At 41.6% G+C, this 24,973-nt stretch overlaps 1 protein-coding gene across 1 annotated transcript in view; it reads right to left on the bottom strand.

Moving 5' to 3' along the window:
• Positions 1–284: 284 nt before the first annotated feature.
• The window catches only part of CTSD (cathepsin D), a 50,164-nt gene continuing 25,475 nt past the window's right edge, over positions 285–24,973 (bottom strand). Inside the window, exons 3-9 of the mRNA XM_060261320.1 lie at positions 22,601–22,724; positions 15,157–15,275; positions 11,105–11,304; positions 9,712–9,834; positions 8,016–8,160; positions 3,214–3,312; positions 285–2,784 (exon numbers count right to left, since the gene is read on the bottom strand). Coding sequence (XP_060117303.1) covers positions 2,614–2,784; positions 3,214–3,312; positions 8,016–8,160; positions 9,712–9,834; positions 11,105–11,304; positions 15,157–15,275; positions 22,601–22,724 — 981 coding nt within the window. The 3' untranslated portion in view covers positions 285–2,613. The remainder of the gene's footprint in view (positions 2,785–3,213; positions 3,313–8,015; positions 8,161–9,711; positions 9,835–11,104; positions 11,305–15,156; positions 15,276–22,600; positions 22,725–24,973) is intronic.

The raw sequence follows: 24,973 nt of genomic DNA, 5'->3' as shown, positions 1-24,973 counted from the left end.
TTTACTTTTTCAGGAACACAACCCATATGAAATACTTTATATTAGGACCAACCATTGGACCAATGACACCTGAGAGCATGCAAGATTTCAGGCTCCTCAGAACCCTTCAACTGCCCAGATGTTACAAAATAAAGAGGAAAAAAAACCAGATTTTTCAAGTCAACATGATCTTAAGACCCTCTCATGCCCCTGTCTGCACTTTATCATCTGGTTTGTAATAAAAAAATCCCAAACAACTCCAAGCTGGGGGGAGGGGGGAAAGATGACATTACAAAATAAAGAGCTGGGGCAGAAAAAACTTTTATTTTTTCTATGACAAACTGAGAATATTGCTTGGACAGCTTGTTATATAAATGGAGAGTCACAATGGCATTTCACATGTTTAAAAAGAGCAAGTCGAACAACAGGTGCATGGTGGCAAACTGCAGGTCAGTGGCTTCATTCACACCATCCCAACAAACAGATCTCCCTACTTAAGAGACCTTACAGAGAGAGGCTAGACTGGTCTCAACAGGTGCAGTCAGGAGGCTACAATTCATAGTATGAACAGCCAAAATTCTGTCTGACAAATGAAGGTTGCATTCGATCCCAGAAGAAAACCTACTCTCCATATGAATGGTCCCCTAAACAAAATAGTTATTTCAGACCTTTTATTTATAACTACTCTTTTAAAGAGCCTTGATCAATTTGAATGAGGATGAATATTTGAATTTGATATTTTGCAGTGAGATGCTTCTCAAGACTACTTTGAGCTACTAACTCAGGATTGAAGACCACTGTAAAGTAGGAAATAAGCACAGAACCTAGAGAAGTCCATTTAGTATGCCAAGGGCAACTCAGAACCCACCACAAATGCCCATGTTCATAGGATACTTATAGTTATCATGCATTCTGGATTGAATACCAGAGACTTGTTGGCAAGTTCCAAGCACACTATCCCCCCAAAATCTCATCCTACATCTTCTGCATAGCCTTCTGGGGGGGGGGGGGCACCTTACTGCTTATATCAGCATCCAAAATATTCAACCCAGTAGGGAAGAACTTTCTAGGACCTGCAGCATATCCATAAACATTTGTTCAAGTTCCCAAAAGGTCTTCTATTCCCTCAAGTTTACAAGCTTTTCTGTTGTATCGCTCAGCATATACCAGATTCTCAGCTATTTCAAGAGAGCATCTTCAGTGAAGTGCTCTTGACTTTCTATTATAAACAGTCTTTTGTTCATTTTACTCTCAGGTTTTGTGCTGTCTGCTGTTCATGCTACTTTGCAAACTTGGAACTGGATCCAGAAAACTAACCGAACCCCCAAATGAACCTCACAGGCACTAAAAGTCTCCTTATACATCAAGGTAATATTAACAAATTCCAAATAATTTAGCTTTCTACCATTAATATTTTCCTTCCCTGCCCTGAATGGCTACCTCTTGCGTTTTTCTTGTCAAGTCAAAAGCAGAACCCAAAACAGAGCAGTAGACTTCTCTTAAGGTAGCAAAAGTTTGCTTGTGTACAGCCATTAAGGTGATTGGGTTCCCCAACCAAATTTGTCAAAGCGTACATTTTAGAGTGTCATCTACAAGAATTCTTCTTCTGTGCAGTAAAACTGTGAGGACATGTATGGGAGGAAAGATTTTTAAGTAAAGACCAAAAAAACAATGTCTTATAAAGGGATACATATTGGAATTTTCATGTTTCTCTAAAACTACTTTGATCCAGAAGACCTCACAAGTATCATTGCTTGAAATACTTTCCGGTGGGGGAAAAAAACCACTAAGTCACTTCTTTGCGTCTTTGAAAAAAGATGGGAAGTACAAAGGTTTTGCACAAATTTAAAGAGGAAGGCGTTTACAACTACACTTTGAGACTGTATCACATGAACCAGTTTTGCCAGGTGAAAGTACAAAATATTATCTGGAGAACCCAGCCATATCCTATAGAAGGGGATTCCCAACTATTATTACTTCTTGAGGATTGTCTATAGGGTACAATCTGCCACTGCCCCCTCCCCCCACAGCTTGCTAGGTAAAATTTGCAACTCAGGACCTTTCTGCTATATCCCGCACTTCATGATGCAATTAAGACACATAAAACGTTTCCTCATTTTTAACATAGTACATTTGGGACCATCAAACAAAGGCAAATGTAATCTAGTACTTCTCTGGAACAACCTCTGAAACTTATTCAAGAAACATTTTCATTTCTTTAAACAAGAGGGGAGATCAGGAAAAAAAATTAGAAACTTTTACAAAAGGAGAGGAAGATAACGGCAAACTGTACTAGTCTAAATTAAGTGTAAGCCTTGTGTGCCTTGACGCACAAATATGTAAAAGGGCAGCCTTTTAGTAAACTGATGCTGGAAGAAGAACGAACAATTCTTGGGCTCCTTAGTTACAGTGATTTTATTACAACTTCTCTATAGCCTGTTATGCAGGAGAGGGCAAGTGATTGTTAAAAAGTCATATAATTTTAAAATCTCATTTAGGTTTTGAAATGTGTCCTTTTTTCCTTTATTTTTGTTGTTAATAGCAATAAATCACGATACAGAACTCCAGTGGGCTTAAAGGAGGTGCCTGTGTGTGCATTCTGTAGAGATTGTGGGAGGTGGGGTTCAGTCGCTTTTACACTTTTCCGCTACACTTTGCAAACCCAACTGAGTCATTATCTCGGTCAAACACTGTGTAATACGGGCCAATGAATACATCTCCAAGGATCCAAAGGGGGCCACCAGGTGGTGGGACATCCAAGCCTGAAAATCCACTCAGGCAAAGAGTTTCTCCTTGAACAGTAACCTACAAAGAGAAAAAGAGAATGAGAGGAAACAACAAAAAGGGTTTTTAAAAAGTCAGCCTTTTATAAATAACCAGCTGGGAGAACAACAGATTGTGTGTGTGTGTGGGGGGGACTTGCTATACTTTATGCTGAACAATAAAAAGTATCTATTTATAACAGAAGACCAGTGGACAAATCAAGTTTAAACGACCCAGTAAGAGTCACTAATTTTTTGAATCCCCATTCTAGAAACCATCAGTGGTATTCTACAGCCTCTTTTACTGTTAACTCAGGTAATGCCAACATCCAAGAAGCTTGTTCCAGTTTAAACTAAAACTAAACAAAACTAAAATGTATTAAAAATGTATTAAAATGTATAAAACTGTATATAGTATGTATTAAAACTGAAGATATTATGTATTAAGGGAAGGTTCACAGAAATTATTTACCTTTAAGGCATATTGATCTGGAGTTAGGGAATAGGAGTTGCCGCCTAGGACAAGGTTCACCGTGGGAAGGGAAGACAGCTTGTCACAAGGAAGCATGTACTGCAAAAGGGGAAGAGAAGAAAATAGAAGCATAAGACTCTAAAATAGATGCTAATAATAACCACTGCACAAAATACGGTAACTTTGCTGGCACTGAGTAGTGTTTGCATCCTGCAACATCTGCACTGAGTACCCTATGAGATTCTTAAATGTTTTCAGTGGTGGCATCCACCCTTCAGAACAGACTTTACTGTAGTCCAAAGTCCAGCAAAACTAGGAATAAGTTTTTAAGAGTGTCATATCAAAATTTGTGATTAGTACTAAGCTTCAGGGATGCTAAAATACGGTATGTTTGGCTTCTAAGCCAGCTTTGCCTCTACTTGCCAGGCAGGTGTGACAGCTCCAAACCTGCCTCTTCCTCATTTTTTTTTATCCCTTTGGCATCCTGCCCTGGTTTCAGCCTTACCCCCTTTCTCTTCCGCCACAAAGAACACTCTGTGCATTTTGCCAGGCAGATCTTCAAGCCCTGAGTGTGAAAAAGGGACAGCAGCATCCCTCACCATTCTTCCCAGGCCGATGGCAGTTGTAAAGTGGCTAGAACAACCTCCCCTGCCTTCTTCCACATTCAAGTGTTTTTGGTTGTGTAATAGGTAAGAGTTTGGATCATCTTTTCTGTTGGCCAAATAAAATTACAACTGGGCAACTATTTGGACAAGCAGATCCAGCTAGAGCTGATATTGTTTACTCCATGTACTATGTGGGAATTTGTATCAAAAGGAATATAGCACTAAGTAGCTTCAATCAGCACACACAATTTATTCACTCCACAGCACAAACTTTTTCTTCACAATAACAGTGGCAGCCTTCATAAATTAATTATTTTCCAAATTTTCCTGTGCTTTAAAGCACTGGTTTAAATCTTGCCTCAGCTATCCATTTAGAAAACAGGGAAGCAGTGGAAAGGAGGTGGAGGCACCATTTGGATTTTTGCCCTAGGTACAACAACATCTCAGGCCATCTGTCTTATGGGGGCACTGTCCTACTTTACAGGACTGTAGTAAGGGTTACAAAGAATAAAGAGAAGCTCTTTATTCTAGAAGCACTCTATAAATACTATTATTATTACGAATACATTTTACACTGGATTAGTACTATGTTCTATGACTCATCCTGCTCGCATCTCCAAAAAGCCTGCTTCAGCGGGGAGGGTGGGATATAAATATGAAGAATAAGTAAATAAATAAAAACCTTACTTCTGAGCAGTAGTTAGTTAGCAGATTCATAAACCAAACGATTCCACCCTCCTGTACATTTTAAAACTTCAGGGAAGGAAGAATCATCATGTGCAGCATTTCCCTAAGCGCTGAAGTGACATTTGGTAGGATTCTGCCTTCTATGGAAAATCCCTGAGAAGAGCTCTAAGCAGAATTATACCCTTCTAAGTCCATTGAAGTCAGTGGGCTTAGAAGGGTGCTTTAGGATGGTGCTGTTACAGTCTGGATTAACAACCCAAGGCTGACTTGGTGATGTGGAAGGAAGAGCAACACCTAGCAGACACTAAGCGCTGCGTGCCATTGCACAACAGCACTATGCTGCCACTGTCAGATAATTTCCTTTCCAGTGCAGGAAAAGGCCTCATGAGATATTGTGATTTATGTGTGCTGAAACAGCCTACCTCTTCCAAGCATTAAAAAGTGTTAAAACCGTGGCCAGAATACCAGTTATTTCCCAGTTGTTTGGTGCCACCCACCCCAAGTTATGCCAATTTATTAGTGCAAACAATTTTTTCACATGCTAGCTTTTCAGTATTCTTGGACTGAGCTTATCTGGTCTTTCCAGACACGACTACATATAAGTTTACACTTCCACAGAGAAGTTATTACAAATACCTAGAATGTTTGTATTTATACAATTTTTCCCATTTGTTTTTGTAATCTGCGGATAATCCATGCAACACTGCTTCTATACTCAATGCTCTAGGTTTTTTTCAGTCTAGCCATCACCAGTGAAAAAGCCAACAACAAACATCCTCTTCTTACCTCTGCTTTAAAGGCAGGCTCCTTGTAAGTAGGTCCTATCAAACAACTGGTCAGACTCTACCCTACTTAAACCAAACACCTCAGCTGCCAGTTCCAGATCTAGTTCATTTTAACTCTCCTCATAAAGACTCAATGAAAGAAGACAATGAAGAAGAAGAGGAGGGTGGTTTACAATCTCTCTTCCCTTCTCCTCCCCATCACAGACACCTTGTGAGGTAGGTGGGGCTGAGAGAGAGAATGCTCTTGAGAGAACAACTCTGAGAGAGTTATGACTGACCCAAGGTCACTCCGGGAGTTGCATATGGAGGAGTAGGGAATCAAACCCGGCCATGCGCTTAACCACTACACCAAACTGAATGAAAGTTTAATACGGTCAAAGACCAATCAATTAAATACAAATAACTTAATAAGATACAGTCAGGCAATAGTAAAATGGGAATAAAACATACACAGTATAAAATATAATTAGGCAATACTATAATGAGAATAAAACATAGACAGTATAAAATATAATTTCCTCCCCAAAACACTGATTAAATTCCAGAACCAAGGCGTTCAATTGGGTATTCCCCTTAAGAATTGCTTCCGGAGACTTATGGCTCGCGAAGCAAACTTTGCCACACATAAAGTGGTTCCTTTGTTCCTATCAGCCAATAATCTGTCTAGCTGAAATCTAATATTTCTTCCAGGGACACTGGCACAGATCGGGAGTATATACTCGGCCCTAATATGCTGATATAATTTACATTGGAATAGTACATGCTCCCTATCTTCCGGTTTATTGTCCCCACAAATACACAGTCTCTCCTCGTATAATTGTCCTGTGTATCTGCCTTCAATAATAGCTGACGGTAACATATCAAATCTGAGAAGAGTAAATGCTCTCCTATACTCTGCTTTGTCAAGACTTTGCAAGTATGGCATCAGTGTTATTTTATGTAACTCCTCTATTCCTGGTAAATAGCCTTTAAGCTGATTCAGATCATGCTGTCTTTCAACATCCAAGATCCTCTGTTTAAGAAAGGGTTTAACCAGATTATGCTCCATATTGAGCAAAAATTGTTTAGATAGTCCATAATAGCCCAACTTGGACTCCATTTCTCTGATCCACGGAGGAACAAATGAATCTCTTACTATCAGCCACTACACCAAACTGGCTCTTCTTCTGAGTCCACCTTGCTCAGCATCATTTCCCACAGTGCTCATTAAGGTGGTTTCAGGAAGCTCACAAATTAGGCTGAAGGTAATAGCCCTTCACTCACTGTTTACCCCTCAGAAACTGGTATTCAGAGGTGCACTGTTTCTGAACCTAGAGGTTTAATTTAGCTATCATGGCTAACAGCAACTGATAGACCTATTCCCCAGTTTACTCCCCCTCTCAAGACACCTGAACCAGTAGGCATTGCCACATCTTGTGGCAGCAAACTTAATGTTAATTATGCACAATATAAATGCATATTTTACCTGTCCTCAATCTACTGCCAATCAATTTTATTGTGCAATTATGAGTTCCAGTAGTATGAGAGACAGGAATGTTTCTCTCTCCATCAACTTTCTCCACACCACAGTTTGGATTCTTCCAGGCTTTCTGCTAGTGAAAGACCACTATTAAGGGATCACAAAACCCTCATGAATAAAAGCCACATGGGATGGAGGGTGGGGGTGGTAAAGTTAGGAAGGGAATAGGATGAGAGCAAGTGGAAAACCCGGCAGCATTCAATCCCATCATTAAATAAAGGTCTATCATATTCCCCTCCTTGAGTTGTCTCCCCTCCCCCAAACTTCTAAAACATGTATTCCAAACCTTTGATAATTTTGGTTGTCGTTCCCTGCATTTTAAAAACTTATGTGCAATCCTAATGAGAATTACATCCCTCTAAAACCACTGACTTCAATGGATTTAGGAGGAGGTAAATCTTTTGAGGATTACATTGTACAGCATGTTTAATCCACCTCTCTTCTATAAAGACTCTTCCAGCTCTATAATACCATTTTTAAGCTGGAGAGACCTGAAGTATATACAGCACCCAAAATGCGGCTGCACTGCAGAGTTATATAAAGACATTAAGATAATGGTAGTCTTATTTTCAATTTCTATCTTAATACCTAGCACAGAATCTGTCTTTTTCATCACTGACGGGTATCTAGTTAGCCATTTTCACTTAATAGTCCACTACAACCCAAAATCTCTTTCCTTGTAACTTCTTAGCTTCAAATCAACATGATATTTCCACTGGTAGGGTGACTGACAACTTTTTAAAGAAATGTTATCACTGAGTACATCCAGGAATAGATGGGGGACCTAGTTTTGTTTGTAAAAAAACAAAGATGCTTCCAGGTCTTCAGTTGTCAGTTGGCACAACAATACTTGGCAAGCATTGCCTCTCATTACTGGAGCACCGCGATCCAAAAAACAATACCTGCTAGGCTTCTCATTGTCCTTCAGCTACTAAAGGTACAGGAAAACATCAAAGGCAGGAATTACCAACTCTTTATTATGGGCAGCTCTTATTTAAGCCAAGTACTGTAGCATAAATCATTTGATATAACCAGTTTGAACTTGTTACCAAATTGCCTTTTGGGTAGTTTGAAGCGACTCAAACCTAAGCCACTAAACACACCTGAATCCAAGCCAGAGTAAAACCAATACATAAATAGCAGTTTGATCCCCATTTAGTCATTTACCAACATCAGAACAGACACTCCACCCTGCCTGCATTTTACCTGTCCTTTAATTATTGGCTTGGCGCCAATAGCTTTCTGCAGCTTCTGAATCTCATCAGTTGGCCCAGTAATGAGAGAGGTTCCAGTGTCTACAATAGCTTCACAGCCGTCTTCGCACACAGTCAGGCCATTGCCAATATCAACCCTGTAAAAGACAGACCATTCAATGAACAAATGTATTCAAACCTATCCATTTTGGTACAACTGGAGTACAAGATGGCTACTTTATCTATGTTTAAAACAAACCAGAAAAAAAAGAAGGGGAAAAAGACCATTTTAATTTAAAAGGAATATGAGGTGGAAATCTTACTAGGCCATGCAAAAGAGAAAGGGTTTGGAGACATTGTACGCTGAATTCAGCATAGGCAGGAGAGCTCTCTGATGTCATGGAATATTTTCCTCATTCACATTCTCTGCATTTATTTACTTCAAACATCAGAAGTGAATTGAGTTTAAAACAGAGAGTAGAAATGATCCTTAGGAATTGTCAAAAAACCAGAAGGATTGTTTCTACAGACAGACAATCCTCAGCTCACTAATGTCCATTGGCTACTGGCACAGAAGACCAGTCATGCTGCATTTTGGAGAAAGCACTGTCAAATGCAGAAGGAATTATTCTGCAACCCCAGGTATAATTACAATAACATGCTGCAGGTATAAGCCCAAGGTCTACCTACCTTGGCATGACACATGGAGGACCTGTGATTGGCAATGTAATGCATACGCTTTTAAAACTATTGACTTTGATGGACTTATAAAGGTATAACTTTACTTAGGACAGCATAGCGGATGTCTTTTTTAAAAAAGGGTTCAATACAGCTGAGTGGGGCACCTAACTGGATAAGAATTACAGTGCTGGAGAGGGGCTAAAACACCTTTCACACTATTTTTCTTACTGAAAATTGTCCACTCCCTGCAGATGTGCTGTGAAGGAGGGGAGGTAGAATATAGGTGCTTGTCCTGTTTCTGTGCTTTGGTTAACAATAGTGTTGCAGGAGTAAGGGGGAGAGATTCAATGAGGAGAAAGAACACAGGAGAAAAATAAACCCGCATCCCCCAAACCATCCATCCTGAGATCAGAGGCCACTGGGTAGCAACTTTTGAAGTGAATATCCAACACAAGTGCTTCAGAAAAGTACAAGAGTTAGATGTGATCAAATAACCTGTTCCTGATGCTAAGTTTGATTGACAGCAGATGGGGCAGCTAAACATGGCTGCCTTTACATTTTTATATGTTGCCTGGAGTCATGATAAGCAACAGGTTTAAAAAAGTCATTTATCTTGTTCACAAGAGAAAGCATCTCATTTCAACTGAAAATCTGAATTTATTCTACCACATCTGGGGACAGGGTGAAAAACACATATTCTGGTCTTTTTCCTATCTGTACAAACAGCTAAAGCCTCTCTATAGAGATTGGTATCCAAGAATATTTTGCTATCAGCAGGGCTTTTTTCTTTTTTTAGCAGGAACACATAGGAACGCAGTTTCAGCTGGCTTGGTGTGGCCTAATATGCAAATGAGTTCCTTCTGGCTTTTTTTCTACCAAAAAAAGCCCTGGCTATCAGTAACTCCTTAAGCGGCAAATGTTTCAGGCCATATGTGTTTTGCTTTGACAAGCAATGTAGAGTATTTAAATATAGTATTCATACAAACTATATATATTTGCATATTTATTAAACATAAGGAATAACTCACTTGTCCATGTGGACCTGCCAATAAGCTTTGCGAGTAACATTCACATAGTTGAAGTCTCCACTATAATACTGTGGGTCTGTTCCTCCTAGAAGCAATTCTCCTCCAGGTGTTGATTTTGGGTCCCTTGAAGAAAAAAAAAAGCACACAATTTTAGAAACAAAAAACAATACAAATAAGGAGACCAATGGAGCTCTGTATCCTCTAATCATGTTATTTCCACAAAGTAGTTCCAAGCATTGCCACAGTTTATGATGAACCAGGTTGGTTCATGGTTCACAAACCAGGGGTTCAGGAGCTGTGCCTCCCATGAACCATTCCCAAACTCCCCCTGGAACTTTGAGAGGTTAGGTGACGGTTTGTGCCCACCCTCGAAACCTTGGCTTCCCCAGGCACCAAGTGGCTAAAGGGCTCCTAGGGAAGACAAAGGGAGGCAGCTTGAACTGCCTTCCCTTTCTGGGATTGGCTTCCATGGCCAGGGGTGCCTTCTCTCCAAGCCCCAGCTGAGCCCCTGGGGAGAGGTCTCCTTTTTTCTAGAGTTGTGCCACTACCATGGCACAATCTTTCCATTGAATCCTATTGGCCCATTGGGTACAATGAAGAGCTTGTGGGCTGGGGGAGGGTGGGGGTCACATTTAAATGCCTCCCTCTCCCTCCCCCAGCCATAATAAACCAACAAACCATGAACTGATTCAGGAAAGATGGTGGTTTGTTTGGTTTGTGCAGTCAGACAAACCACATGAACCACCATTTTCCCAGTTTGTGTCCATTCCTAATACGGATTTTTTCAGAAGAAATACAACAGCACTCCAACAAGGATCCTGTCTCTCACATTTTGGTAAAGACTACTTGCAGAATTATGGTAATTGAAAGTCAAATAAAACCCCCAAATTACAGATCATGTAGAACATGGGGTAAACTCACAGAACTCAAAGCAAGTACTCTTATCCAGAGTTGCCTCTATATATTTTGTAAGAATGCGTTTTGACAGTTTCCATTAAGCCCACTGAAACTCAGTGGGACTATATCCAAGTAGCTATACCTTAACTTGTATTATACATATTTGTCAACTAAAGCATGTTCTTCTGAAGAGCTTGGAGTATTTACACATGGCTTCCAAGGTGGTTTACCATCAAGGCAGCTTACAGGGCCAGACTTGTTTAGGTTCAGCAGAAAAACTCTTCATAGGCCTTAAAGACTATTCAGACTCTGCACCTACACTGTACTTATTCCCTGGCTCCCTGTGGTATAGGGTTACTCCTTTCTATCCAGGAAAAAATGAAGCACTTTATTCCTGAACAAAAGGATCTCTGTATTTGACCCACATGCCTTATGAACTGACTGCAAGAATAAAAAGAATTCATGTAACATTTATTTTTGACAAAGCCAGCATCACCTGTTGAGGTAAAAGGAAAATATGTTCCTTTCCAACAGTCTTTGGTTCATCGCATTGTCAAAGAAAGGTGTAGCTTTCTTCACAGAGATCTTGGGGAATGCCATGCCCAAGATGCCATCAAACTTTGCAGCAATGAATGTGACGCCAGGTTGGCTGACAGCTTCACCAAATGACTGACCTTTAACGCATAAGTCACCAATCTGAAAGAAAGTGGTGGTAGGGACACATTAAAAACAAGTTGTGGATCAGGAAGTATTATAGATTCTCTTGGTAACAAGATGAAACATAATTTGACAGACAGGTAGGATACTTTAGTCCAAATGCCAGAATCTCTCCCCTTTTCCTCTCTCCTCCAAATATACCATTTGATGCCAATCAGATAAAATGGACAAATAGAGGTGAATTGAAACTCAAGGACATACCACTACATGCAAAAGCTGATAAATGGCACAAAATGTGTACAGTTACTGTCTTGGAAGCCACCTTACTACCTTAGCAGGATTCACATAGACAGCACCTTCTGCAATCCCCTATATGTACTATCTTGCCATCCTGTTATTGCAGAGCTTTTTTGTTTGCAAGACTGAGCATTCTTCTTATAATGGTTTTGCAACGGAGATTTTTTGAATAGATCCTATACTGATAGAATCTGCCCTGTGGCCTTAACAGGATTGATACATCCTTTCATGCTCTGCTAGAATGCAGATTTTTTGAGATTATGCGAGATTATGTTTATGTTTAATTTGATTTATACCCCGCCCTCCCCGCCAATTATTATATTAAGCCTTTATTCAACCAACTGTCCCCTAATACTCTGGAAACTCCGGCTCTTTTGCTCAGTGATAAGGATCTTAAGATCACTCTAGCAAACACAAAATTTGTCTCAGTCCTTTTAACCCTTGCATCAAAAAATAAGAAATGTGTCTTCTGCTATTCAAGATTTCTGAATCAGTGAGCTTCTAAGGGTACAGAAAAAAGTCATTCTAAAGTTTGCTTAGAATCATAGAGTTGGAAGGAACCTTCAGGGTCATCTAGTCCAACCCCTTGCACAATGCAGGAAATTCACACAAAGACCCCCCCACACACACACACACAAACACATACCATATTTTTCGCACCATAAGACACACTTTTTCCTCCAAAAAAAGTGGGGGGAAAAGTGTGTGCGTCTTATGGAGCGAAGGTACCTTCCTGGTGGGGGGGGCAATCCGCTGCCTCTGCCTCTGATCTAGGCGCTTCCCCCGCGCCTGCCTGCCTGGCTCCAGCTTCTTCCAGCAAGCGCTGGGATCGCTCCACGCTGCCCAGCAAGAGCTGGGATCGCTCCACGCTGCCCAGCAAGCGCTGGGATCGCTCCAGCTCTGACGCTTACAGCAAGTGCCAGGATCGCTCCCTCTGCCCTCTGATGCCGGCGCTTGCTGTAAGCATCAGAGCTGGAGCCAGGCAGACAGGCACGGAGGAAGCACGCTGCCCTCTCCACAGCCTGCGCTCGCAAAGCACTGGGTTTGCAGAGGGGGCGGGTGCTTCCTCCGTGCCTGTCTGCCTGGCTCCAGCTCTGATGCTTACAGCAAGCGCCGGGATTGGAGGGCAGAGGGAGCGATCCTGGCGCTTGCTGTAAGCGTCAGAGCTGGAGCCAGGCAGACAAGCACGGAGGAAGCACGCTGCCCCCTCTGCAGCCGGCGCTTGCAAAGCTCTGGGTTTGCGGTGGGGGCAGTGTGGAGCGATCCCAGCGCTTGCTGGAAGAAGCTGGAGCCAGGCAGGCAGGCGTGGGTGAAGCGCCGGGATCGGAGGCGGAGGCAGCGGATCGCCTCCCAGGAGGAAGGTGCGTCCTATGGTCCGGAGCGCCATATGGTGGTACATTCCCAGAAGATGGCAAAAAAAAAAAAATCCTCCAGGATCCCTGGCCAACCTGGCCTGGAGAAAATTGCTTCCAAACCACAAAGTGCCCTGGGCGTGTAAGAAAGGGATGCGAGAACTAAGCACGGAGGCAACCCTTCTTGCCCTCCTTCTCACGATCTGCCTAAAGTCACAGAATCAGCATTGGTGTCAGATGGACATCTAGCCTCTGTTAGAAAACCTCCGAAGAAGAAGAATCCACCACCTCCCAAGGAAGTCAGTTCCACTGAGGAACCACTCTAACTGTCAGGAAGTTCTTCCTAATGTTTAGCCAAAACTTCTTTTGATTTAATTTCAACATTGGTTCTGCTCTGACCTTCTGGGGCAACAGAAAGCAACTATCCTCTATCAGGGGTGTCAAACTCAATTGTTATGAGGGTTGGATCTGACATAAATGAGACCTTGTTGGGCCAGGCCATGTGTGTCATAAAGTGAAATGCCAGGTAGCAGAGATATAAACTCTATAAAGGACACAGACAAACATAATTAAATATATATATATTTTAAAAACTCTTTAAATAAAACATGCTTAAAACATTAGCACTTGTTGGTTGTAAAGGTGCTTTCTTTTTTTCTCTCCCATGGGATCCATGGAACTGGGCAAAGGAAGCTCTGGCTCTTTCCTTCCCCAGGGGAACAGGAGGGGGAAGAGCCTCAGCCAATAGAAGGAAGAGAAGCTCGGCTCAGTAACTGTGCTGTGTGATTGAGAGAGCTTGGCAAAGCAAGCTCTCCCTCCCCCTCTTCCTCCCCAAGGGAGGAGCCTCAGTCAATGAGAAAATAGAGGTTTTTCTCTGTAGCCCCTGTGCAATTGAGGAAGCCTAGCAAAGCAAGTTGTGATGCAGAAGGAAGCAAAAGAGAAGGCGAAAAAAGCAAATGACAGCCAGTTGCTCAGGGGCCTGATAGAAGCCCCCTGGGACCTGATTCAGCACCCAGGCTGCATGTTTGACACCGCTGCTCTATCTGATAGCCCCTTCAAGTACTTGAAGATGGGTTATATCACTTCTCAGTTTGCAAGATAAAACATATCAAGCTCCTTCAACCTTTCCTTGTAGGAATTGGTTTCTAGACCCATCATCATCTTTTAGGGGTGGTAGTGGCTGTATTAGTTACAGCTTTTAGTCACTTGTATTTCATTTGGCATTCCCTCAGTGATCTCTCCTTCCTGACCAATGGTTTAATACTTTTAATTGCTATTTTTATGTTTTTGTATGTGTTTTAGCTCTGTTTTAAATTGTTTTCTTGATGTGTGTGCGCGTGCTTTTCTTTGGGGGGTGGATTTTAATGGTTTTAAAATGTGATTTTATGATGTATGTTTCAATTTGTTAACTACCTTGGTGGCCTCGTGAGGATAGAAAAGCAGGGTATAAATGTTGTAGAAATAAATAATCAGAAATCTTCCTTTCTTGAGACAAAGAACAATTTTACCCTATTAAGGACTATTTCATCTCACGCATAGCCATATCTCATTTTTTTAAAAAAAAAATCTATATGAAACTTGATAATTTTTTTTTGTAATTTAAGGTTAGTTTTCTGTTAATAAAGGTCATTTGCTTTAAAAATAGAGATATTTTAATAAATATAATTTTAAAAGATAATTTTTTCAGTATCTTTCTTTCATCTTTGTAATCATCTCCTGCTCTGTTCAGATAGCAGAAGAGAACAAGAGTATTAATAAGATTCCTCCTGCAGGGCAGTGTCACATACAGAAGTATCTGAGACAAAATATGGCAACATGCATATTAATATGCATCATGGCTAGGGTTGCCAGGTCCCTTCTGGGAACTGGTGGGGGATGGAGAGAACTTACCAGGAGAAAGAGAAAGACCAAGTGCCAGCATCATACAAGAAATGACATCATCAAATCAGTGACTTAAATGGTGATGCTCCAGTATTTGAGCAAAAGGTCTATAGTAAAACTGGCTTCTACCATAGAGTTTTTGCCCAAATACCAGAGCATCACCTAGAAGTCACTGGCGTGATGATGTCATTTCCTGTGCAACAGTGGCAATGTGGCTTGGGCCTTTCTCTTTTTTCTGGTAAGTCCCCCTGCTGGCCCGATGATTGGTGGCTGGGAGACATGGTCTGGCAGTGGGGGACAGGGGTCTTGCAACCATACTCATGGCTTAAATGGCTCAGAGAACTCATGATATCATACTAACCGTTACAGTATCTTCGCTGAGATATCCTGAAAGGCTTCCAGTACCATAATGGATGGCAAAGTCAGTTCCATTTTTCTTATACGTGCTGGATTTGGAAGAATCATATTTGTGATGTAGCACTGCAAGAGGAACAGGAAAACAAGAGATCAGCACATGGATGCCATGCATATATTATTGCCCACACGGAACACTGGACATTTTTCTTTTTAAAAGAAACAACTTGCAAGTGTTTAAGTAGAAACAATGAGCCTATTTGTAAACCTTTTCCTACCATCTTTCTAACTAAGAATTGAAGCCAGGATTGCTTGAAAGCTATATAATTATTGACTCAGCTTTCAGGATTCCCAGACAGATGCCCATAGCAAACAGACAAAAGTAACTAGACACGTAAAGACCTGGTCTAGAGGTATATTTCTGTGAAACCTAATGCACGGTTTACACACAACAACAAACCAGACTTTGAGTGAAAATCTTGGAAATCTATGGACTCATACTAAGTTGAGAGATCTAAAAATCAGCAGTGTGGCTTACTATTTCCATATCCTGTTTTTATATGAACCTAGTTCTAATCTTTGTTTCCCCAGGAAAACACCACTTTTTAAGCAGTGCTGTTTGTTTAATTGATACAAAACCCACATGCCTATCATAATATTAATTGTATGTAAGTAAGTAACTCATATTTAACTGTAACCCTCAGCACTACTCTCTGAACTTCTGCAGCTAGGAGGCAGTCATTATAAATCACTACAAAATCTGATATTCAGTTTAGTCTGCAATATGCTTGCAGTGCCCCATTATCAGAACAAAGAATGCACATTTAGAAGTTCCAAGTGCCATCTGCTGGTAACTGTTGTTTTTCATGTCTTTGAATCAATGAAACTTCTAAGTATGGCAAAATGGCTACCAGCAGAAAATTCTTCAGCAGGAAACATTAATACAAACTACTTTCTAAAGCTGTTCTAACATATGAATAATTAAACTGATTTGGCAATAGAAAAGAGAAAAAGTCCACTAGCACCTTAAAAACTTACAATATTTGCGGTAGGGTATGAGCTTCCATGACTCACGGCTCATTTCTTCAGATACAGCTAGAATGTGAGTCCATCTGTCTTTGATATCACAGACTTCCTGAGAAAACTGCATTCCAACCACTCTCCCAGAAAACAATATTCTAGTCAATATGGATGTTGAATCTCTGTACATCGACATCAGCCGTACCATCTCAGGTTCATCAAGATGGACTACAAGCCATTAGAAACATCATCCCTGACAACACCACAGCAGACCTTGCCACTGAACTCTGCATATGTTTGTTCTCACCCACAACTATTTCAGGTTTGGCGAGAATTCATACCTCCAAATCAGTGGCATAGCCATGGGCACCTGTATGGCTCCATAGTATGCCAACATTTTCATGGTGGATCTAGAACAGCATTCTCTGAACTGCTACCCATTGGCACCTCTCCTTTGCTTTAGATTCACTGATGACAATTTTATTGTCTAAACTCACGGCAAAGAAGCCTTCACGAAATTTCATCAACCTTTCCACGACTTCAACCCCACCATCAATCTATGAATTACTCTACACAAGAAATGAACTTCCTGGACACCTGAAGAGGGGATTCACAAGGGACACATAAGTACCACATTATATTGGAAACTGACAGATCAGCAAACATATCTATGTACCTCCAGCTGCCACCTCAACTACATCAAACAATCCATTATGTATAGCCAAGCCCTATGCTATAGTCACATCTGCTCCAACTCCTCAGAAAGAGATGCAGATCCTTCAAGTGAGTAACAGGCATTTTTGTTACTACAATATCCTCCTGATATGGTAAGATGAATGGAAAGGCCAGAATGATACCCAGGCACAGCTTGCTTCAAGACATGTACAAAGAAAATAACAGAACACCACTGGTGGTCACCTGCAGCTCACAACTCACGCCTGTTCAATGCATTATTAATGGTTTGTAACCCATGTAAAATTTCCCTTGCACAGGCACTGGGGGGCCAACCTTTTCTTGCTTACAGACAGCCTGTTATCCTAAAACTTCTCATCCACAATGATAAACTACTTAATAATAACATGGACTCTGGTACCAAGGATTGCAACGAACCAAGATGCCAACTTTGCTCTCATATAAATCCTAGCAACACCATCAGTAGACCCAGCAACATCAGCCAAACCATCTCAGGGTCATACTCCTGCTCATACTCTAATGGGACTTATCCCATTACATGTTGGCAGTGCCCTTCCCACCCTTTATATTGGACAAACAGCTCAGTCTCTTCAACAAAGAATTAATGGACATAAGTCTGACATCAGAAACCACGAAATTCAAAAAACAGTGGGGGGACATTTTAACCTTCCAGACATTAACTTGCTGACCTAAAAGTAGCAATTATCTTACAAAGGAATTTCAAAGTGAGATTAGAAAGAAAGACGGCTGAATTGCAACTAATAACAAAGCTCAAGATAATGCATCCACCTGGATTAAATCAAAATTTAGATTTCCTGTCATTACCAATGTTGATTTCTCCACGCCTTCCACTTCTTCATATCACATCTAATCCAATCACACTTGCCATTGTCATTTGCCTGCAAATGTCATTTGGCATCTGAACTCACTCCACTTTCCAGTAATAATAAATTATTATTACGATTGTATAGCCTTGTGTGTATAGTCAGGAGATCCTAAGATTGTCTGGTAGCCAGAAGTTCTAAACTCTTTTAGCATTATGAACATAAGAACATAAGAGAAGCCATGTTGGATCAGGCCAACGGCCCATCCAGTCCAACACTCTGTGTCACACAGTGGCCAAAAATTTTATATACACACATACACTGTGGCTAATATCCATTGATGGACCTCTGCTCCATATTTTTATCTAACCCCCTCTTGAAGGTGGCTATACTTGTGGCCGCCACCACCTCCTGTGGCAGTGAATTCCACATGTTAATCACCCTTTGGGTGAAGAAGTACTTCCTTTTATCTGTTTTAACCTGTCTGCTCAGCAATTTCATCGAATGCCCACGAGTTCTTGTATTGTGAGAAAGGGAGAAAAGTACTTCTTTCTCTACTTTCTCCATCCCATGCATTATCTTGTAAACCTCTATCATGTCACCCCGCAGTCGACGTTTCTCCAAGCTAAAGAGTCCCAAGCGTTTCAACCTTTCTTCATAGGGAAAGTGCTCCAGCCCTTTAATCATTCTAGTTGCCCTTTTCTGGACTTTCTCCAATGCTATAATATCCTTTTTGAGGTGCGGCGACCAGAACTGCACACAGTACTCCAAATGAGACCGCACCATCGATTTATACAGGGGCATTATGATACTGGCTGATTTGTTTTCAATTCCCTTCCTAATAATTCCCAGCATGGCGTTGGCCTTTTTTATTGCAAACGCACACTGTCTTGACATTTTCAGTGAGTTATCTACCACGACCCCAAGATCTCTCTCTTGGTCCGTCTCTGCCAGTTCACACCCCATCAACTTGTATTTGTAGCTGGGATTCTTGGCCCCAATGTGCATTACTTTGCTCTTGGCCACATTGAACCGCATCTGCCACGGTGACGCCCACTCACCCAGCCTCAACAGATCCCTTTGGAGTTCCTCACAATCCTCTCTGGTTCTCACCACCCTGAACAATTTAGTGTCATCCGCAAACTTGGCCACTTCACTGCTCACTGCCAACTCTAAATCATTTATGAACAATTTAAAGAGCATGGGACCCAGTACCGAGCCCTGCGGCACCCCACTGCTTACCGTCCTCCACTGCGAAGACTGCCCATTTATACTGACTCTCTGCTTCCTATTACTCAGCCAGTTTTTGATCCACAAGAGGACCTGTCCTTTTACTCCATGACTCTCAAGCTTTCTAAGGAGCCTTTGATGAGGAACTTTATCAAAAGCTTTCTGGAAGTCAAGGTAAACAACATCTATCGAATCTCCTTTGTCCACATGTTTGTTCACCCCCTCAAAGAAATGTAACAGGTTAGTGAGGCAAGATCTTCCCTTGCAGAACCCATGCTGAGTCTTCCTCAAAACCCCGTGTTCATCAATGTGCCTACTCATTCTGTCCTTGATAATGGTTTCTACCAACTTTCCCGGTATTGAAGTCAGACTGACTGGCCTGTAATTTCCCGGATCTCCTCTGGAACCCTTTTTAAAGATGGGGGTGACATTTGCTACCTTCCAGTCCTCAGGAACGGAGGCAGATTTCAATGAAAGATTACAGATTTTTGTTAGAAGATCCACAAGTTCAACTTTGAGTTCTTTCAGAACTCTCAGATGTATGCTATCCGGACCTGGTGACTTATTAGTTTTTAATTTGTCTATCAGTTGTAGGACCTCCTCTTTTGTCACCTCAATCTGACTCAGGTCTTTCAACATCCCTTCCAAAATTAGTGGTTCTGGGGCGGGTAAAAAGTTCTCATCTTCCACAGTGAAGACGGAGGCAAAAAATTCATTTAGCTTCTCAGCCATTTCCCTATCCTCCTTCAGTAATCCTTTTACCCCATGGTCATCCAAGGGCCCCACTGCCTCCCTGGCTGGTTTCCTACTTCTAATATATTTGAAGAAAGTTTTATTGTTGGTCTTTATGTTTTTTGCAATATGCTCCTCATAGTCCCTTTTTGCCTGCCTGATCACAGTCTTGCATTTGATTTGCCACAGTCTGTGTTCCCTTTTACTAATCTCACTTGGACTGGTTTTCCACCACTTAAAGGAGTCCTTCTTACCTTTTACAGCTTCCATTACTTTGTTTGTTAACCACGCAGGCCTTTTCTTATGCCTGTTTGTGCCTTTCCTAGGGTCGTGCACCATTATGCACCATTAGGTGATGAGCTAGACTTGTTTTTTAGGCAATAGATGTTTCAGAGGTGGTTTGCATGTTCCTGCATCACGATCCTGGTATTCCTTGGAGGTCGCCCTCCAAATTACTAGCCAAGGCTGACCCCGCTTAGCTTCTGAGATTTGACAAGACTGGGCTAGTCTGGGCTATCCAGGTCAGAGCTCCACTTTCCAATTTATAGGACTGATGGACTCACCTTCTAACTGTATTTGATGAAGTGAGCAGTGAGTCATAAAAGCTCATACCCTGCCACAAATTTTGTTAGTCTTTAAGGTGCTACTGGACTCTTACTCTTTTCTACTGCTTACAGACTGACTAACACAGCTACCCATCTTGATTTGGCAAGAACATTTTGAAACAGAAGTACACTCTGGCTGGTTCTTTTCTCAAGGGTGCCCAAGACTAGAGAAACCTGAAAGTATATAAATAAACAGCTGTGGTGCTTTGAGGGAGCTTAATTTAACAGAAGTTTTATTTTGCATGATATGTACACATATTTCTTTTGTCCCACTTTTATTTCTGATCAAACATATTTTTGAAATAAAACACTAAAACCTGCAAAACCAGATGAATGTATATACCATAAGTAAGGCTTTCTCTTTCAAACCGTTTTGAAAGGTTTGAAATCCTATACAGGTGTGCAATCCTATACAGAGTTGTTCCAGTCTAAGGCCACTGATTTTAATTGACTCAGACTGATTTCTCACTAGCGTTGCTCCGCCTCCAGGCTTCTGTTTTTCCTGGTGCAAGCAACTGATTTTCCACCAATTGCTCCATGGGCACATTTCGACGTGGGGCTCCCTCCAGTTCCCCTCGCGGCTTTGTGATCCTGTCTTTTAAGGATTAAGATACTGTGTGGGAAATTGGAAGGAGCCCCACGTTAAGATGCGCCTGCGGAGCAACTGATGGGAACTTGATTAATTGTACCAAGGGAAACAGAAGCCTGGGGGCAGAGCACTGCTAGTGAGAAATCGGTCTCAGACTGCAGTAACTCTAAAACAGATTGCATTTTAAGCCTCTGAGAGAGGAAAAACACCGAACACTGTCTGTCTCCATCCTAAGGCAATTGATTAATCAATCTTAGAAACATATAAAGAGAATACTGGATCTTGTGGCTTAAGGGCACCGAGAGGCTGGCTTAAATACAGAAAAATCTTAACAGCTGCAAATACAATGGAGCTTACCACCCCTCCCTCAGACTTTTAAATGCAGACCTTCCCCATGCAAAAGGTAAAGTGGCTTAATGTAATATTTGGCAGTCCCCATTCATTTCAGAAGTGGAGCTTCTATACACACATAAGTGCTTAGATATGTTTGCCAGATATTGGGTAGAGTTCTAATGTGTACAAGGATCTCATCACAAGTGGTTGCAGCCTCATTTCAATAGCAAGGGAAATAATTTGAATTAGTTAAAAGGCAAAAACATTACTGTCATTGCTTGCAGATAAGTGAGAATAGGACAGTAGTTAGCATTAGTCAAAATCTGTTTATTTAAATGCTTCTAATGGTTTTTTGGAAAATGCAGTGGAAATAGTAACTAGTTGAGTTCTATAAATGATAAACAATATAGAAATATTAGCATTTCCCAGGGCTTTTTTTGAGCTGGAATGCACAGGAATGCAGTTCTGGTTGGCTTGGTATCAGGGTGTGTGGCCCAATATGCAAATGAGTTCCTGATGGACTTTTTCTACAAAAAAGTCATGTGCACAATAATGGTGATGTCAGGGGTGTGTGGCCTAATAGCAAATGAGTTCCTGCTGGGGTTTTTTCTACAAAAAAAGCCCTGGCATTTCTCACACACATACACATTCCAAGTGCCCTCACAGTTCTTTCAGATATGGTCCTTAAAAAGAATGTGTGTAGAGAAAAAGTAAACGTAAAAAAAGCATTAAGAAATATTGCACAATTATATGAGCTTCTCAAAATAAAATCCTCAGTTAATGAAATATGGAAAATAAATTCAGTGTTTCAAAGCTAGTTGCTGCTGGTTTAGTTAAGGTGTGGCTGACAAATGGTTAAGATACTGGAGGATGGTGGACTCTACATCCACTTCACACAGAGGAATTTTTCTTACACAGGATTCATACCTGCACATACCTTACTGCATACATGTTCAATCAGGTGTGCAGCCAATCAGGGCCATCCCACCACATGGACATGCAGGGGCTTTGGAAGTGATACCCATACAGGAAATTCCTCTCACGCAGCCGCAGTCTCAAAAACCAGATGGGAGCTTATTACAGACTCCACTGCGCACTTGTGGAGCCTGTGGTGAGCTGAGCTTCTTGCAACTCATTCTGTGTAGAAATAGGATGCAGAGTTCCCTTCATAGGCTCCCTGGATCTGCTTTCCTGTGGTATTATTCCATGCAGCTTCTGTATATGACTGTATATCCCAACCACATGACTAGGGCCAGTCAGAGACACAGGAAAGCAACTGCCTGCTACATAGGTGTGTGAAGAACACCCTTTGCAGAAATGGGGAAGAGTGAACCACCTCTTCAACACCTTCTCAAATTTAGTCATAGCACACATGTATAAGAAGGCAACCAGGAAGATCTACAGAAGTTCTCTCTATATACTTACAGCAAGCAATGTCCAACAAATGACAGTGCACTGAGGGCACCCAGAGGTTGGATGATCCAGTGTCAAAGACTACAGTAAACTTCTGTGGTGGTGTCCCAATGCCAATCTCTCCATAATACTGAGCCTGAAGAGTGAGACACAAAAACAAAGGTGAGAGCTCCACTAGTGAAAAGAAAACTCCAGGTAATTTTATATAGGATCAAAATATATACCATGTTTGTGGAATCACTGTACAAATTGCAGTGCCTGTTACCCCAAGTGCATAGATGAAAGGATGACTGCAAACAGATTGTTTTATCAGAGAGAGACTGACTATAGGAAAGAGATATGTCAGGGAATACTTCAATGCAAGAAGCACATTCCTACAGCATCCCACTTAAGCATATATGTGTATGTTTGTGTAAAGTGCTGTCAAGTCACAGCTGATATATAGAGACTGCATAGGGTTTTCAGGGCAAGTGATTAAGCAGAGGTGGAATTGCCTGCGGAATGATCTGGTGATTCCTGATACGAGCCTCATTTAGCAACAGTAGTCACAGAGAATGCCATAAAAATCAAGAATGTGGTTAGCATCAAACACTATTTAACACCTGTCCATTCTCTACTTGGCCGCCAGAAGTCCTGCTTCTTAGCTTGGCTTTGGTACAGTTGAGGGGACAGGTAAGCAAAGTTCTTCCGGAATTTAACAGACTTTGAAGTTCTTTATTGTGCCACTGTATGCTCATCCCAAGAGAGAATTCATTCCTCAAGAATCAGCCAGTGATCTGTTTCTCTCATAAACACACACAAAATCCATATGCAGTTTGTTTAGACTGAGAGGGCTCCACTGGAAATTACTACAGATTAACAATGTATTGATATGGTAAATGGTATGTGTGGGGAGGGAAGGCTTATATTTCAGCAGAAGTTGTGGGATATGCAGTGAATCTTTATGTGTCCCCCCCCCCACACACACACCTTCTATGGGATACCTGTGCTTCATCACACAGAACAGAATGCTTTTATCCCAACAGTTTTACAAGACGTGGCACTCTATTTATTCCCTTGGGGAAATGAATTCATTCTTTATGTACAAAGAAAGAATACTCTCATGGCACTCAGGAACTAAGTGTGCTTTCTGCCTCCTGTTATCTCAGCCACTGAAAATCAATGTTCCTTTTCTGCATATTCCCATCCTGGGTTTGGTGTGTTACAGTGCAATCCTATACAGAATTATTCCAGTTGTTTTCAGTGGGCTCAGATTGGATCTCTCCCATAGGATAGCAATGTTGGTCATTCCTGAGCACAACAGACTGCAAGGAACTAATTTATTTTAAAAAGTATGAATAATGTATGAATAAGCACTATGAAGGCAGTATGGCTTAACTTTGTTAATCACTTTGATTCCCTTGCTGAAGACAGCATAAAACAAATGGCATTGAAATGTGCCCAAACTACTGAAGTAGAACATTTGTGAGAGGTCTTGTTTCAGATACTGAATCACAATATATTCTGCATCTCTCATAGCCCACTTGGAAGACAGAAGCAAGGGCTAAGCTAGCATTTCAGCTTAATGAATTGTGTTCAGAATGTGCACAACAAATTTTATTTAGATACTAGCAATAACCCCTTCCCCCTTGTTGTCTTCTCCACACACCCTGCAGCTGAAACAGATACTGGCTTCCCTCTCCCGCACATGTGATGCCAAATGACATGCATTTCCTGTCTGTGGTGGCTCAAAACCCTGAAAGAGGCCCAGAATGGAGATAAGGAAGAAATAATTATGGGAGGTATTGGGGGGGGCATGACAACTGTCGGGGCTTTTTTTGTAGCAGGAACTCCTTTTCATATTTGGCCACCCACCCCTGATGTAGCCAATCCTCCTGGAGTAGGGCCTGTACTAAGAGCTCTGTAAGCTCTTGGAGGATTGGCTATATCAGGGCAGTGTGGCCTAATATGCAAAGGTGTTCCTGTTACAACCCCCCCCCCCCATGACAGTCACACAGATGCTGAAACTCAGTATTTCTTTTGTTCACAGTGCATTGCTGCTGCCTTTTCTGTCATATTCAGCCTTGTGATGTTTAGCATCAGTGTGCGCCTGTGGTATGACCTGGTTTGGGTTTTTTGGGGGGGGGCTGGCCTAATTGTGCTATTGTATACAATAGAGTATGTGCCTTATGGAATCTGTTTTCTGTAGGGCAATTGACCTGACCCCAGCTTTCCATCTCCTCCCTCTCTCCCTGCAGCGTCTACCTAGGAAAAGTGCAGTCTTTCTCCATAGTGGGGACCAAAGAAGGAGGGAAAACCTCAGCAGGATATAACAATACAGAGTCCAACCTGCGAAGCAGCCATTTTCTTCAGGGGAACTGATCCCTGCCATCTAGAGAGCAGTTG

Source organism: Heteronotia binoei, chromosome 21 (genome assembly GCF_032191835.1).
Source record: "Heteronotia binoei isolate CCM8104 ecotype False Entrance Well chromosome 21, APGP_CSIRO_Hbin_v1, whole genome shotgun sequence".
Classification (NCBI taxonomy): Eukaryota; Metazoa; Chordata; class Lepidosauria; order Squamata; family Gekkonidae; genus Heteronotia; species Heteronotia binoei.
Note: the sequence above shows the minus strand (reverse complement) of the source record. Positions and strands in the feature narration are given on the sequence as shown.